This window comes from Mytilus trossulus, chromosome 3, assembly GCF_036588685.1.
Source record: "Mytilus trossulus isolate FHL-02 chromosome 3, PNRI_Mtr1.1.1.hap1, whole genome shotgun sequence".
NCBI lineage: Eukaryota > Metazoa > Mollusca > Bivalvia > Mytilida > Mytilidae > Mytilus > Mytilus trossulus.
The window spans coordinates 33139635-33157543 of record NC_086375.1 but is presented as its reverse complement, the minus strand read 5'-3'; the positions used below and the strand labels follow the sequence as shown (position 1 = coordinate 33157543).

General features: G+C 32.0%; 3 protein-coding genes across 3 annotated transcripts in view; 2 read left to right on the top strand and 1 right to left on the bottom strand.

The window, feature by feature from the left end:
* LOC134711289 (complement C1q-like protein 2) overlaps positions 1-17909 on the top strand; it is a 52561-nt gene that overhangs the window by 13556 nt on the left and 21096 nt on the right. The window lies entirely within an intron of this gene.
* LOC134709370 (uncharacterized) lies at positions 3845-9170 on the bottom strand. The gene is made up of 2 exons (XM_063569538.1): positions 9071-9170; positions 3845-5547 (listed from the first exon to the last, which is right to left on the bottom strand). The coding sequence occupies exon 2, from the start codon at positions 5544-5546 to the stop codon at positions 3867-3869; it is 1680 nt and encodes a 559-aa protein (XP_063425608.1). The 5' UTR covers position 5547; positions 9071-9170; the 3' UTR covers positions 3845-3866.
* Positions 14226-15987, top strand: LOC134710691 (complement C1q-like protein 3). Its single transcript, XM_063571077.1, has 3 exons — positions 14226-14320; positions 14539-14595; positions 15578-15987. The coding sequence occupies exons 1-3, from the start codon at positions 14248-14250 to the stop codon at positions 15985-15987; spliced, it is 540 nt and encodes a 179-aa protein (XP_063427147.1). The 5' UTR covers positions 14226-14247.

The following is a 17909-nucleotide window of genomic DNA, read 5'->3' as shown; positions in this document are numbered from 1 at the left end:
TTAACCAATGGAAATGTCGCTAGATTTACTCTGTCCTTGTTGAGCAAAAAATACAATGGCATCCTTGTAGTGCTTCTCAAGTTTAACCTTAAGCTCGGAGGAATTACAGTAGGTCTTACTTATTTTATCAGGTAAAAAAGACTGGTACATTGTCAAGAGTGATGTCAATAGAAGAAACCTTTTGTCACAAATGAGGTATCTGTCTATAATTTCAACCACTCTTTCAAATGCCAAATCATACGCTGATTTATCAGTTGATTTTGGTCTATATGCCAAGTATGTAGTCAGACCAGACATGCTGCATGATACACTGCTTTATTGCGCAAATTCTCTTTCTCTATTAGAATAATCATTTCAGCGTCGCATGCTCTAACAGCAGCATCTTTAAGATTTGCTAACCGTTCAGCAGATAAAATGGTAGGTAATGTTTTCACCCTTTTATGTGACATTTTGCTGCAAATAATACACTTTGATGTATTTAGAGGGTGATCATTATTTCCAGGCACCAAAGAATTAGATAAATCGTAATTGGTATCTGGTGGCTCCTTTTGAGCTAAAGAGCATGCTACTCATTCTAAATTATGTTTACTTTGTAGCTTTTAAAACATGACCTATGGTACCTAAATACGGGTAAATCACTAGATATTTCATGAGAATTCATTAAAAAAAACTGAACAAATCATCAAGTCTCCTTGCTACAGCATTTATCAAGCTTTTTCTTCCAGATTCCGTTGATGTTATTAAATTTTCATCATCAACAGAACTGCAGATAATGCAATTGTCAACACCAACTTCCACTCTCCATTTTTTGGCATCCGGCGGGACTTGTGTTAAAGAGACTGATAAATTGTCCATTTGATGAAATAAAAAACAAATCAAACACACCTGAAAACCAAACCAACCCTACAATGATATTAACTTTTCCCGTTGAATTCAACAAAAACTAATACACAACAATACCAAACAATATAAATTAATCACAAAGCTTCGGAAATTACAAAATGAAAAAAGAAATATGCTTGAAAACGACTACAATCAGCCTTAAATATTGGACTATAAATAGAAACCACAACAATGTCGGTAAATTTGTGACAAATATTCGGCATTCAAAGTATTATACGGTGGCTTTATTGTTGTGCCTTTAAAATACACCTATACTGCACGTGCAAATTATGCTAGGTGAAAAAGGACGATTTTTCAGTGTTATTTTCAACCATTTTCAGATGCATTGTGCTTTCCATATAGGACTATTTGAAAATGCTCTTAAATTGTATGACGTTCAAGAATAACTATATTTACCAATTTCGTTCACAAATTATTTTTTAGAACGTGTTTGATATGAAATATGAGTACCGAATCCGCAGTGGGGTATGCGATGCATGTTGGGTAACGTCAGTTAAGGCTATTTTTAACGTCATTTGTACCACATTTGATTTTGACGACAAACATTTTTCAGAAGTTGAATAATCGATAGACATTTTAAGCCATTAAAATTCCATGAGGTATTTAGGTAATTTAAACTCGGTAACTAAGCGACTTTTCAACATTCGCCGCTCCTCTATAATGAACAAGGAAGAAAATTACTTACTAATCTTATTACATGCCTAAAAGCAATTAACATAAAATGTAGCTCGATACACAGTTCAATCTTTTGGTCCTCAATGCTCTTCAACTTTGTCCCTTTTGTAGTCCTTTTTTAACTTTTTTGGATTCGAGCGTAACTGATAAGTCTTTTGTAGACGAAACGCGCGTCTGGCGAATGTTCAAAATTTAGTCCTGGTATCTATGATGAGTTTATTTTTACATTCAATGGGTCGATGCCACTGTTGATGGAGATTTATTTCCCTGAGGGTATCACAAGCACAGTAGTCAGCACTCTTTGTGCTGACATGAATTATCATTGATATGATTATATTTTTCAATTAACTGTGTACAAAATTTTGAATTTTTTGAAATACTAAGGCTTTTTTTTTTTACCTTATGCATATATTACCGTAGCTGGATTTGGCAACACTTTTAGGGATTTTGGTCCACAATGCTCTTCAACTTCGTACTTTATTTGGCCTTTTTAACTTTTTGGATTCGAGCGTCACTGATGAGTCTTTTGTAGACGAAACGCGCGTCTGGCGTATATACAAAAGATAGTCCTACTATGATGAGTTTATTGACAGACGTAAATTTTTGTTCGGATTTGTTTAACGTTTTTAAAACTCAGCGATTTTTTTCACAGACTCTGAAGTAGAATTTACATTTTGTTACATTCACGATCCGGTACCAGAGCTTTAACGACCTTCTCGCAATAATTGACCACCTTTAGATATTCTTTCACGATCATTTTTCTCGATAAACAGAATGACACCCGTGTCTAAAGCAAACGCTTTTATGTTTATTATAAAAAATCCCATAGTTTGGATTTTAAACTATCAGTAGTGCATATTCTTGATTTTTGACAATATGTTGAACTTTGCCGTTTCATTCTCATTTATGTATGTGTATGGCACATGGTTTGTCCGTAAACCATCACATAAAAATCAGGCTACAACTCATATAATTATGCTTTTTTAGTTCTGGCTTTTGTCTTTTTTTGTGTCTTAATGCAAATATGGGTACAAGGTTTTTCCAGGTAACATATACTTTTCAAACTATTTTAAGCGGTGTTTGTGCATATAAATTACTGTTCATTTTGTGTTTTCACAACAGTCCAAAATTAAACAATGATAATTTATTTTACTGGATGGGGCACTTGATGTTTACTTTATTACTATTTAAGTAGTTTGAAAATATCATCAATAAATTTCAGCGGAGGAGGCATAAAATTCAAACTAGGGCCAATTTTAAGAATCTGAATTCACTAACCAAAATTTCGTATTGTTACATTTTTAAGTATGTATTCTACCTCAAGATGAATTAATTCAGAATGTCATTTTGGCATGGCTCGCTATTCATACTTTCCGCTTTTGTTTTATACAATTATTTATATTCTTGTTTTGCACTTTTCTTGTGTGCTAATAAACGGTATTGTGTCGATAGTGTATTTCTTTTCGGGGCAGTTTAAAGCTAACTATGCGGTATCGGCTCTACTTATTGTTGAAGGCCGTACGGTGACATATAGTTGTTAATTTCTGTGTCATTTTGGTCTCTTGTGGAGAGGTGTCTTATTGACAATCTTACAACATCTTCTGTTTTTTTAATGTAAAAGTAATTAACCAACTAATTCGAAACATAAGGTCGAAAGTTTATGAACCCTGACCCACAGCCAGACATAGGCATCTTACTATTTTTCAATATATCAAATACAATTGACATCATGTTTGTTTACATTTTTGATGTCGAGGAGCAATCTGCCTTTTGCTGTTTTGTTGAAACAAGATTTTCTCACATACTGATTATCATGTTGAACCATTTTGACAGACAGTTTTATTTTGTTGTGAATTTTTCTGTGTTACTAATATAATTTTCATATGTCTTCTCGATTAGATTTCTTTCACGATCCGGTACCAGACCTTTCATGATCGTCTCGCAATACTTGACCATCGTCAGATATTCTTCCACGATACTTTTTCTCGATAAACCGAACGACACTCGTGATAGAGAAAAACTTAAGTCTTTGATGAGTGACAACATGGGTTTTCACAAAATTATTTTAATAGTTTTGTTTTATTTTGAACAAACAAAAAGAAGGAAAGGTAATAATGTATTAACCGCCTGCATGATAAGAAAAATTCTAGCTTGAAAACTGAAGGAAATTGTAATCCTCTTTCAATCTTTTGTGACTTTTTTGTTGGCTTAAAATAAACTAATATGTTTGCTAAATATAATTTTATTTTTTAAATCTGGCATTTTTTTTATTGTTCAGTATGTTTGTTTCATTTGCAATTGAAAATCAAAAGACTTTTATCAAACCCACTGTTTGAAATGTACAGCTTACTATATGTCTTGTTGAAAGCAACATCCATTGGTTGGTCAATTCCATCTGATTCCTTTAACAAGATATCATGTACTTCATAGTCTGATGACAAGCGACATAATTCATTAGATCCATAGCATGCGACATACAAATTTCCTTTCGAATCTAATGTCACGCCCGTTGGATTTTTTACATCAAAACTTGAAATAAATGTTCCATCCAGTTTCATACAATGAACCTGCATTTTACCCCAATTTTCACAGCAGTATAAAACACCATTTATTCCACCTAATAATGACACAAATGAAGTTATAGTACCTGTACCTATGTTAACAGTTTTCAGACATTTCCCGTTTATTTTTTCAATAAAGTACACATTTCCAGAGCCCCCACCGACAATTATTGTATCACGAACTACTGCTATACCATTTATGTAGATATCCTTCACAGTAACTTGAAGTTGTCTACCAGGTATCATGCTTGATATATTGACAAATTGAATAATCTTGGCATTAGCCAAACTAATCACTGCTTCTTCAGTATGTGGTACAATAGCTATACCGAATACTCTATGGAAAATAGTGCACGCTTGAATCTGGTCACCTGTCTCCGTGCATGATATTACATTATTATTAAAGTTACTATGCATGTCATTACACAGAAGTACTCTATTGTCGTCATTAACAGCTACACATGAGATTCTACCCGAAGGTATTTTGATTTTCTTGTCAAACTCGAACTTAGTTGGTACTTTTTCATGCGTTAGTTGTATTTGTGCTTGTATATGTTTAGGAGGGTGATATGACACGGAACACGGCGAAGACACACGCTTAACAGATCCAAAAGAATTTGCGGAAGATATAAAATCTACCTGTTCAATATCTAAGCCATTCATTTCTTGGGTCAAAATGAGCTCTTGAAGATTTGAGGATTGTTTGGTCATTTCCGACCTAACTTCATTCAGTAGGATAAGCATCTGACTTTCTGAACCATGTTTGGTAAGAAAGTTGATATGTTCCCATATATCTTCAATACTTGTTTCTGTTGTTTTCGCTTTAGACAGACCCGCGGACGCTTTCTCATCAAGTTCTCTTTCCATAGCATCCATATCAGAAGAAAGTTTCTTTTCCAATTTGTCGAGATGCTTATTAATATCGTGTCTGATTTTTGTAATCTTTTGTTGTGACAATTCTTTGGACTGTCCGACTCGGTTCTTGTTTTTCTGCCTATCCTCTACTAATTCCTTTGCCGACTTCCGTATAGCTGCAATATCTTTACTAATATCATCAAACATGACTGAAGACTTTATCCCTTTAGCCGCGACATCTATTGGTAGAATCTTTGAACAAGTACGATGAGTATCAGCCATACATGATCGGCATAGTAAGCAATCATGATCTGAACAGAAAAACTCTAAAGGCATATCTTGATGATCGGTGCAATTTTTTTTCAAATTGAATGTACGACAAGTTAATGCAGACGCATCAACAACGTTATGCGAAATAGTAATCTTTAGAGCACTGTGAGCTGTAGAGCAGTCTGAACAAAGTGCATCGTCACAATCTGTGCAAAACTTTAAGGCGTCCGTGGATTTATGCAGTCTAGAACATGGGTCACATATCAACCCCTTAGATGCCATCCTAAAACGATAGGCTAAATATTAACATTTGATTTTGTTGATGTACTTCGATATACCTGAAGACAAAATTACTAAATCTTGTTTAGAAGCTAATTTAGAAAAGCGTTTCGGCTCATAAATTTATATTGTGTTGGTTTTAATATATATTTTAGTAGATCAATATTTATTTCTTTTGCTGAAACTAAACTATTACCCTTGCATCATCCAACTTTGATTCAAGTTATTCATAATCGGTAACTCAGAACGTAACAATTGTTTGATAAGTGAAATAGTATATAATGTTCTGTAATTTTTTTTTGCGTAGATAAATGTTTAATTTAAATATGAATAATTTATTTTTTTGATGTAACGAGTCTTCTGGTTGGCTGACGTTGTTTTGTTTCTCAGCTCATAGACATAAACCTGTCATGTGATCGTGACGTCATTAACGTTTTTTCATAATTTCAATCCGGTTTAAACTGCAATTAAAAATAAAATTATAAGAAATGACTGTAATATTTTTCTGTCTATTGAAAATAGCATAAAAATGTGGTGCACACTTATAAATAACCCGCTACACGGGTTATTCAGTGTGCACCACATTTTTGTTGTTATTTCTTCATAGACAGAAAAAATATTACAGTCTTTCCTTAATGTGACTGATCTTGTGTATTATAACAAAAAGTTATAAGTTAGACCCATGACGGCGTTAGATCGATTGGGTATTTCTAATGTACCTTAGAAATACCCGAATACACAATTTTATGGAAAAATCACTGGTAGAATTGAATAGGCTGTTTGGTTTTTAACATGATTAAATGGCATTAAGAAGTCCACATTAGCGTAAAAAAACAAGACTGATCAGATTGTTCTTATTAGTCCCCTATCTAGGTATGTCTGTCTGTTTGAATTTTGTTCCCATCTGGATTTTGCTCAGAGTTAAAGTCCTTGCAAATAAGTATAAAATTTTATCATGACAAGTTACAGATCAAGTTCGACTTTGTTTCGTTCTGATGACTTAATTCACAGTTATGGGCCTTAGATTCGAAAATCTCCCTTTGGTGCAAAAATGCCATTTTTGGGCATAAAAATTAAATATCTGTTTTAACTCATCGGTGACCTATATTTTTTATTGTTGTTTTCGAATAAGCTGTACATAAACTGAACAATTGTAAAATTTTAGCAATTTCTGTCATTTAGTTTTTTTTTTATTTCGATATACCTCTATTTCTCCTATTAGTTCAACAGAAAAAAATGGCATTAACAAAATTGAATGCTTCTTTCGATGCAGATTGTGAGTGTAAATTAACGGTAACCTCATGTTTTTCTTAAGTATAAGATCAAGTTCATTGATAGAAAAATATAGCAAAATCCTATTTACAATTTAAAAAAAAATATTTACACCCGCGAGCCCCCTTAAATAATCAGTTTACAACATATTTTTCGTCTAAATATATTGACTTGATATTTGTTAGATATTTTACATCATGACAAGCAATAGATCAGATAATTGTGTTCACATACAATGATTATTTTAACGGGAGAGGATTATATTACATATATATTGCCATGAAATACTCACATAATGCTTGTAAACATATAATTTCTAATTTAAAAACAACCCTGTATATTATCAACGGTTCCCTTATAAGTCCACCTCTAGATTAATGTTTCGTATTTTTTTTCAATTTTGTAGTAAAATAGATCATTGTCATTTTGTTTTATTATCTGATTGTTACGGTACTTGTCTATCCCAAATTCATGTATTTAGTTTAAATGTTTAATGTTATATTTGTAATTCTCATCGGAATTTGTCAAATGTGTTGACGTCTTTTTTATTATATTTATGTTATGGTAAAGAAAATTAATCACCGCCTTCATTTATTAGATTTGATTTTGTTCAACGTAATCAGTACGATATTTTACGTTTGAAATTAGATTCATTACAAACCGGACATAACTTTATTATATAGTTAATTGCTACCTTAGTTTGCTATTAATAAGTATTGGAATGTGCATTGTTATTAAATGCAATATCAGTATTTAGTTCAAATATAATCTTAAATCAATCCTTATTCTAACTTATTCATTCAAATGTGACGTCATTTTTAATTTTTTGATGATCTGTTTCACAAATTCAAATGTCGTAACTTTTTTGTCATTTTTTACAATTTCAAATATGACGTCACTTGGCGCTAAGGTTTAAACTTATTCGGATTTGTCTACTTTTTGTGTTGCAAATGATTGGTTATGTAATGTATTTCAGTTGTTTCCTGTAATTAGTTAATACTGCAGTTTTATCATGTATATCTTTTGTATAGTCATTTTATAAAAGTTACTGTTTGCAAAAGTATAAATTATTGTAAATAATAGGAATGTTCTGGTAACTAACAGAAAACCCTTGCCGTTTTTCGCACAACTTTTTTGATCTTTTGGTCATCGATACTGTTCAACTTTGTACTTGTTAAGGCTTTCACACTTCTGTATATGGGCGTCACTTGTAGGTCTTGTGTGGACAAAATGCACTTCTCGCGTATGAAAATTTTGAACTTGTTGCCGTTTGTTGGCTGTTGTTTGTGTGTTTCTTTGTCAATTTTGTTCTCCAATCTTATTTATATTGTATTCCTGTGGTGTTGTGTTATCATTTTGATGTTATATTTCACATGGCTATAAAAGAGGGAGGTTTGGCATGCCACAAAACCAGGTTCAACCCACCATTTTTTCCTTTAAAAATGTCCTGTACCAAGTCAGGAATATGGCCATTGTTATTTTATAGTTCGTTTCTGTGTGTGTTACATTTTAACGTTGTTTTCTCTTATTTTTTAGTGTAAATTCACATTGTGATAAGACGTGTCACGGTACTTGTCTATCCAAAATTCATGTATTTTGTTTATTTTTGTGGGATTTTGTCTGATGCTTGGTTCGTTTCTGTGTGTGTTGCATTTTAGTGTTGTGTCGTTGTTCTCCTCTTATATTTAATGCGTTTCCCTCGGTTTTAGTTTGTTACCCCGATTATGTTTTTTGTCAATGGATTTATGAGTTTTGAACAGCGGTATACTACTGTTGCCTTTACTATACAAGTAAGAAATGACGCAGCCAGATTAATAGCAAGTGCTAAGGTTGTATTCAATGGACTGGTGCAAGCTTTTCAAATCGTTTGCTTTCCTGTTACAATGAAGCAATTAAAAATGGAACTATATAAAAATCTCCATTTTAAATTGTGAAACTTTAGAAGTTTGTTCATCGGAGATCAATGGAAACAATATAATTACTATCGCCATACATAAAAATACAATTTGTCAATTTTTACTCTATTTTGCCACCTTCAGTAGCAAAAAATATCATCACTTACAGATTATTTTTCTAACTGAATAAACATATGTAATTTTTATCAAATAATGTTATTTCATCAATAACTGAAAGAGAAAGAAAATTACTTATTTGGTACGTGTCGAAAACGATTCACCTACACAATTACTACAGCAAACAATTGAATATTATGAGGAAAATATCTTCTTTTGCATGGTAAATGTCAGCAAACTTACCTCCTATGTAAATGAAAAACTTCTGCAAAGCTACTTTGGACTATAAGAAAAATAAAGTGATATCTTCCTGGTTAAAATGCACGGATATATTTAGAAATGTATTACGGAAGTATTGGTGACGGGACAAATTATCTCCCTTCCAAAGTTTAACTTAAATGTTGATAAAAAGGATAACATTATGTTTTCACTCACTTTGCGTCTCTAAATTGGTTTAATTTTTACTTATACTGACCGTAAAGCAGATAATCTATTTTTGCGTTCAAATGGGGGGAAAAATAAAAAAATAAATAAGACAAAAAATATTATGATTTCGGATATTATCTTATTGAAAATGTCGTAACAATAACCATTAATAAGTTGAAAATCGTCGTTGCCATTTCCACTGTCATTTACGAGTAATAGTATTATTGAATGAAGGACGATGGAACGTATGTGTTTTGTTTACGTTTTGAAAATACAAAATAATTGATTTGAATGTATATTTTCATCTGGTGCAGAAAAATTGGTATCGGTAATGTAATAACTACCACTGGGTCGATGTTTCTGCTGGTGGACTGTTAGTCCCCGAGGGTATCACCTTGTTATTAAATTTGCTGTTACAAAATATAAAAAAATTATCATAATATAACGAATGTATTCCCCTCATGCAAAGCTCTGATTCCTTTCACGGATTTGGCTATACTTTTTGTAACTTTTGGATTATAGCTTTTCATCTTTTATATAAGCTTCGGATTTTACATATTTTGGCTACGATCATCACTTAAGAGACGTGTATTGTCGAAATGCGCATCTGGTCAGAAAAATTGGTACCGTTAATGTTATTAACACAATTCATTAGTATATGAATTTTATTTATCAAATGATAAGAGGATAAAAGTGTTTTTTTCCAAGCAGCATACACTTGAATATCAGAGAATTTTGCAATTGCAAGCATTTTGTTTCAGCCTGTGAACCTTGAAAATTTTTTAGAGCATGACAAGAACTGAATAAATGAATGTGTGCCTTTTATGTTTCAGAAAATATGAATAAAATATTTGTATTTTGAGGTTATCTTTTCCTGTTTTCTGGGGTTTTTTTTTACAGAAGGTTCCAAGTTTGTAAGATATTGAAAATGTTTCATTTTGTTACAATTGAATGTTTAGTATTGATATGGGTAACAATAAGCTCTGGTGAACTAAATGGGTACGAAACAACTCAACGATGACTTCTAGTACTAAAAAAATAACTGAAGCACTAAGCACATAATTGACGCACTATAAGCACGTAGTTGAAGCACTAAGCACATAAATGAAGCACTTAGACAGAATATAGAATAGATGATGATTTTCGACTTTAAAATCAAGACCGTAAATGATACCAATCTATAATTTTTATTATTTATAAAATTACTAGCTCTGGTGAACCTTAAAACGCATCAATCTATTGTTATCAAAAGTTAAAACAAAACTGGCATGCCTTTTCCAAGCTTCATTAGGATTCAGCTGCAGTAAATGGCTTAGTGGTACACTTCAGCTGATCATTAAAATAGGGAGATGTACACATCTGACTAAGTTTTTACGTGTTTGCAAAAGGTTTTTGTGCAGTGTTGAAAAAAATACTACATTTTGAAAATAACATCTACTGTGAACAGATCAATTAGTCTTAAAAATTGCCTTAATTTATTCTTCTTGGCCAATCATGAATAATTACAGTTTTTATTAAAATATACGTCTGTTCTACATTAAAAATACATTCTGTAATCATCTGAAATTTTTATGGTTAATCAGATATACCATTTAATTAATCAATATTGTTTGTTTTCTTATTATGCATTTATGTATAGGGCTATGGAGTTTATCGTTTGTATTTGTCAAGTTGTAACTATTCTTTTGTTGCTTTAGCACATTCAATTCTTTTTGCAATTAAGTATGCATTCATTCACTCATTCACTCATTTAAATCTATTTCATGATAAACTCTAATAATACGAACGATTCGTATATTTACTCAAGTTATAAAGTTATAAATAATTGCCAAAGTAAATTGTCTTTAAAGTAGAAGTTGTTTGACTTCAACCGTTTTTTCATGTAAGGATATCTATATAAAAAATCATCATAAATACTAAGAGTAACATTTTTTACGTCAAACGAGTGGGTTTTTTTCTTTGATAGAATCACCAGTGACCTTCAAACAAAAAGTCATACATATTTCTAAATCTGTTGAACAGTATAAAAACAATCTACGATCCTCTAATCACGCAGTAGTATAAACATGTCTGTTGATTGATATCTGTACCACTCAGTTTAAGGTGTGATTCGTGTTGCTCAGTCTTTAGTTTTCTATGTTGTGTTTTATGTACTACTTTTTGTCTTTTTGTCTGTTGGTTTTCGTATTTGTTAGCAATGATGTTGTCACTTTATTTGCGACTTAGTGGTTTAAAAGTTCCTTTCGTATACTCTTAACACAAGTATTCCCCATTCTAAAGCCAAAGACAGATTAAAAGGATAACTTTGTCTTGGATTATTAAAAAAAGAATAATCAACGTAGATACACACATCGTGTGCTAGAAACGAAAAACCCGTCTTTGTAGAAAAGGAAAAATCATTTCTACGTAAAAAATATTTTGTTAAAGCTTCTTTTTAGTTTATTACCAAGGTTTACTAATAATATAGTGTACCCCTCGCAAAATATGTAAAAGCCGCATACGTTTATCCACATCAAATTGAAATTATCCCCCAGCATTTTTTTCTTCAAATAATACAGAATGAATCGAATTAGCCTAGTAGGAATCAATTTTGACATCCCTTTCGTATTCACAATGTTTGTACATATTTTAAGGTGTAAAGCATTTTAAGGTAATTTTCATTGTGTCGTCTCAAAAATAGAAAATGAGGGATAATAACAATATTATTTCCCCCTATTAGTCTTTGTTAAATTTGATTTTTCAATAATTTATCTTTGTTTCAAATGAAGAAATACTTGGCAAGAGTAATATTTTATCCTGTCCAGTATTATAGACAAACTTTTACATTTCACTGTATTTAAGAAAATAACCACCCCAAGAAATTAACCAAACAAATTGTCACATTTTTTAAATTGTTTACAAGATATAGCAATAAAATTGAGAATGAAAATGGGAAATATGTCAAAGAGACAACAACCCGACCATAGAAAAAAAACCAACAGCAGAAGGTCACCAACAGGTCTTCAGTGTAGCGAGAAATCCCCGCACCCGGATGCGTCCTTCAGCTGGCCCCTAAATTAAAATATATACTAGTTCAGTGATAATGAACGCCCTACTAATTTTCAAATTGTACACAAGAAACTAAAATCCAAATAATACAAGACTAACAAAGGCCAGAGGCTCCTGACTTGGGACAGGCGCAAAACTGCGATGGGGTTAAACATGTTTGTGTGATCTCAACCATCCCCCTTTACATCTAGCCAATGTAGAAAAGTAAACGCATAACAATACGCACATTAAAATTTCAGTTCAAGAGAAGTCCCAGTCTGATGTCAGAAGATTTAACCAAAGAAAACAAACAAAATGACAATAATACATATAAAAAAAACCAGACTACTAGCAGTTAACTGACATGCCAGCTCCAGACTTCAATTAAACTGACTGAAAGGTTATGATTTCATCATAGGAACATCAGGCACAATCCTTCCCGTTAGGGTTTTAGTATCATACCATCATAACATATATGAGAAGAACATAACCCATGTCATGCCAACAACTAGATTTTGAATAAATGTGTTTAGTTCCAATGCAAAGACCCTATAAATCAATCAATATTAACGCCAAATGATCTGACACCAGTATCGTAACTACATTCCTTGTTAATAAGTCTATTCAAAGGTTTTGTTAGTTTCTGAGGTGGATACTGACACCTTTGTGCTTGATAAAGAATATTTCCATAAACAAATTGGATGTGAAATACCTGAATGTATAAGAAGTCTGCATGTTGAGCTATATTTACGAATGATGTCCCTATACCGATGATAAAATTTAGTAAATGTTTTGACTTATGTAACCATGACCATGTTACCTTAAGTTTCCAAAATGTCGGAACGCCAAATGATCAAAATAATGGCGTTTCAACATCCAAGTTTTTGACTCAGATCTTTTTTACTGCAATGAAATGTAGAATTAATTTCCTCAAAATCAAATTCATAGGAATATTTTTTTCAATCGTTTTTTTGTAGGCATCCGGATGTGACGTAGGGGATTGTAGTATTTATCTATCTAGATGGTTGACTGGCTGTAAAACGCTCGAACGGTACTCGAATGCGTTTCATGAGCGTTCGAATAATTCGTTGACAATAATCGAAATGCTAGAAGAGTTGAAAGGACGGCCACCATTTTGATTTAAGTATGAAGTGTTTGATATGTTGGCAGATATAAGCGTGTGCACTCTTGGTTTTTGCTGTAAATCAATTTATAGGAGATAAATCTACAAAATGTAGCATGTAAATTATTTTAACAAGAAATTTATTTAGTCCCTGGTAATAGACCTTGATTTCATTTTAACCTGTTAGTAGTCAGACTAAAGTTGGTTTCAATATATTCTTTAACTGCCCTATATCAATTATGTGTTAATTACTGATTGGTAGTGTGTATGTGTGCAACGAGTTGTACTCTCGACTTTAAACTTAAATAATTCAGTGGTCCGATTTATCATTGCTAATGACATCTTATTCAGTAGCTGTATATGTTATTTGAATGTTTTTGGTGTGGGCAGTTATCACTAATTGCCACCTATACTCGATAATGCATTGAAGTGGAGTCAAGCTAAAGAGTCTTATGATGTGAAGAGTTAATGATGATAGTGAATTATACCCCTTCATATCTTTAACATTGTAAATATTGATGGTAAACCGATACATGGGTACAAGTTCTTCCTGCATCAACCCGATTTACATTCGTCCCATAATGAAGCGCAGATATCATCACATAACAGAGTAAAATTTTCATGAAATATTATCTTGCCAAGAAAAAGTTTGTAGCCCAATCTCGTCGGTAAATATCATACTTCATGACAAGAAGCAATTTATCATATTGAATTACAAATGAAACGTTGTCATGCGATCTAAATAAAAAAAAAAAGCTAGCGACAACAGTTTCAAGAATTCATACAAAATAAGTGCTGTGTTTCAATGTATACACGGAGTAATTTCCCATTGTTCAGAAAGAAAATGATGTTTATATTTGGTCTTGTTTTCTGTCAACTTATGGTCATTGCTACAGCAGACTGCAGTCCAAAACTTGGTATGTGCATTATCTAACTTCTACGATATTACTTTTAAAACAATACACACAATCAACATTTTTTTGTGTTTGTGATTGAACGTTTTATATTTCATTTTGATTATATTAATCCTCACACATTGTATTTCTAGAATAAAAAATACATGTTGGAAGGAGACTGTTTTAGTTCATTGTTGTTAATCAGTAGAATTTTATTCGGTAATCTTTTGTATTTCCAGATAATGCAGTAGTTGAAGATCTCTTAACAATGTTAATTAGATATAAAGGAGGATCTGGTAAGTTATCTATATAAATGTTCATTTTATAGTAGTAGCCTTTAAAAATGGCCTATAGATATTGTCATGTATAAAAGAATAAAAAGAAGTGTTTTGCTGAATTCGATTGTGTTATTTCATTTGGTTTTACATCTTATAGAAATTACTGTCAATTCTAATGTTTATAGTTTAATGAATGTGATACTGTCTGTTTACAATGAAAACTTTTGCCCCAGAAGCATTCATTTAGACGAACAGTTGTCTAGATTGTATGGTGTCCATTTGATTCAATAATTCTTAACATTTTGACCAGCAGTTATTTTTGTTATATGAAATATTAATTGGTCATTATTCAAATCAAATGTATGAGTTTGAAACCTTAACTACATGCATGCATTAAATCAAGGTGAATAAATCAGCAAAATTTCACAACATATACAGCTGTTCACGAGGTCAATATTTAATGTTGAAGTCATTATACTTTAAGATTGGAAACAAAACTTTCATTACAGTCAATTTTGTTTTGTTTTTAAATTCAATGTAAATGTTATTTTCTTGAGCAGATACGCTTTATTATTATTTGTTTCATAAAACAATGTCATAAACAAAGCATGTTTAGGTGAGATATTCGGCAAAATTTCTAAGACAATGTCCAAACATAGAATGAGGAGAGCATGCATAACTTATAAATCCTAATGGTTGTCCCTCCTAATTTTCATTCTATTTTATAACACAATTAACATCAGTATAACATAGCTAAATCTGATGGATTTTTTTATTTGCTCTCACTTATGTTGTGAGTTTGCAAAAAGACATTTTACTTTTGCTTCGTGCAATCTGTTTTGATTACCTGGAAATAGGATCAAACACATTCCCTATTTAAGACACAACATATATAAAACGCAAACACCCTAATATATGAACTTGAAGTGGTATTCTCTGTTAAACATACTAAATTGTAAATAATAACAAGTGTTTATTCTAAATTGAATGTTTTCAATAGAATTCAGAAACTACAGAAAATTAAGAGATATTCCTGCCTTTACTGCATCCTTATCAACTTCTCAGAATATAAATGCTAAAGATGTAGTAAAGTTTGATAAAGTTTGGACTAACAATGGAAACCACTACGATCCTAACACCGGAATATTTCAAGCTCCACGAGAAGGGCTGTATCATGTATCCACCACACTCATGTCAGCAGCCGGAAAACTGGTTTATGCTCACATTTGGCAGAATGAGAAACGGACGGTTGGATTATACCCTGGCACTGGCTTCAGCGAAGCTACTGCTAACATGGTATTACATTTAAAGAAAGGCGACAAAGTTACAGTGAGAGGTGGGGGCCAACCTGATCTGTTCAGCAGTAATGACTACTACTGTTTGTTCTCTGTTTATCTTATAGCACAATAAATATACTTACAAATATTAATATTAAATCATTGTTATTTTCCAATGCAAAAGTGAACATTTTACATATAAAAATGTGTACACCTCTTGATGCCTTTGTGTCGATGGGGTAGTTTGTTTGAAGTCTCTTTTGTGTATTCCCTTTACGTTCTTTTATTAATAGACATACTCTCAGCTATACGGCTGATAAGTTGTTCGATTGATCTGTCTTCTTGAGTGATGCTTTATTGTTTCTTACATTTGGAGGACGTGTATTCAAGAAAAAACAACCGAACTTTTAGGAAACACGAACTGTGATCCTTGTCCTTCAGACTATTCTTTCACATATGAAGCTTTTTATGAATAAAGAAAAGAAGCAAGCATTATCATTTAACTTCACGTTCTGCTATATAGATGCCTCTCACTAAAGAATTCAAAGTTTTGTGACTATGCGGAACGTATCCCCTCGAAATTGTAATAAAGGATACCATAGATACAAAGCTTTACGACAAAAGAGATGATGTCAACTTTTTATTTGTAAACTTTCTATTTCTATGAAGCAAAATTTAAGCAGCACATGTGTATAACACACACATCTCCGAGTCGATACGATAATCTAGAACTTGAGTTACCTATATGAACGAACTGTGCACTTCTCTTTGACGACTTCTTCTTATTTTATATGATCGGAGTTCCTTCAGACACTTGTGAAAATCAAGAAGATCAAGGAAGCTAGATCATTTAATTTGACATTAACATATATTGATCATGTTTTTTTTTTCATTTCAAATCCAAACATTTCTGATTGGGTTCTTTTAAGATATTCTCCAAAACTAGAAATTAAAGAAACAACAGACACGGCTTCTTCTGTCCTATTTTAGACTAATACCTCGAATTTGACATAGGTAATCTCAGTACTAGAATTCATGACGAACGAGACGATTTTAGTTTAAAATTATCTTAAGTAGCATTATACCAACTTCACCTGCATATAATATGGGATATATATTTCACCAACTCATTCGGTATTCAAGAGCTTGCAGCTGTTACTCAGACTTAGTAAAAACTTAACAGTCTCCAAGCAGAAAGTTGATGAACCAGGATTATGGCAAAGAATGATTCTTTAAATACAGTTGATATAATTGAATTATACCTTATACATGTAATGTGGAGAGAGCTGTTATAGGCTGTGGTTGTTGCTCAATCCTTTTCATATTTTAATGATTAAAATATGTTTAAAATCTAAATCAAAGAATGTCTCTACCTTTTTCCAACAAAAGGCTCGTCAGAAGGTGCAAAGACCTTCAGAAATAATCCATGATGGAATTAAAGTGTAGACTCTAGGTACTGACGTGTTTTATCATCTTTGTGTTATAGTGATAAAGATTATAACACAGTTTTGACATTTTATCTATTCCGTTTCTTTGTTTTGTTCCCGCACTGTTGTAAATATTCATTCTAATTTTCTCATCCTATATTTTTTAGAATTTTTTCATGGAAAAGAATTCGTACATATCCTAGGTAATGAGTATGCGTCTCCAATTTAATAATTCGTTTCCTATCATGATTTCCGGATTTCTTTCAGAGAGGATTTCTAATTACAAAAAAACACTAAAGTCTCCGTTATGACAGATGACAACAGTTAAGTTCAATATGTCCAATTCGTCATACATGTAATCTTAAAGTTTGACCATTGACCCAGGGCTATCTGGTGCCTTCAAACATGTTTCACCAAGCCACATTATATATGGTGTAGAGGAGTGCAAAAAGCTGTTTTCATCTAAAAATGCATAAGAACATTTAAAATTTTTGATCTAAAAATGCATAAGAACTTTTAAAAATGTTGATATAAAAATACATAAGAACTTTTAGATATGAGAGAAAAATATCTTGCAGTGATATCAGAAACATATAAACAATAAAAACGTCAAATTGATTTTGATAAG

Coding starts and splice junctions, on each gene's coding strand:
- LOC134710691 (XM_063571077.1), top strand. CDS start 14,248: ATGATGTTTATATTTGGTCTTGTTTTCTGTCAACTTATGGTCATTGCT. Junction 14,321..14,538: donor AGACTGCAGTCCAAAACTTG/GTATGTGCATTA, acceptor TTGTATTTCCAG/ATAATGCAGTAGTTGAAGAT. Junction 14,596..15,577: donor TAGATATAAAGGAGGATCTG/GTAAGTTATCTA, acceptor TGTTTTCAATAG/AATTCAGAAACTACAGAAAA.
- LOC134709370 (XM_063569538.1), bottom strand. CDS start 5,546: ATGGCATCTAAGGGGTTGATATGTGACCCATGTTCTAGACTGCATAAA.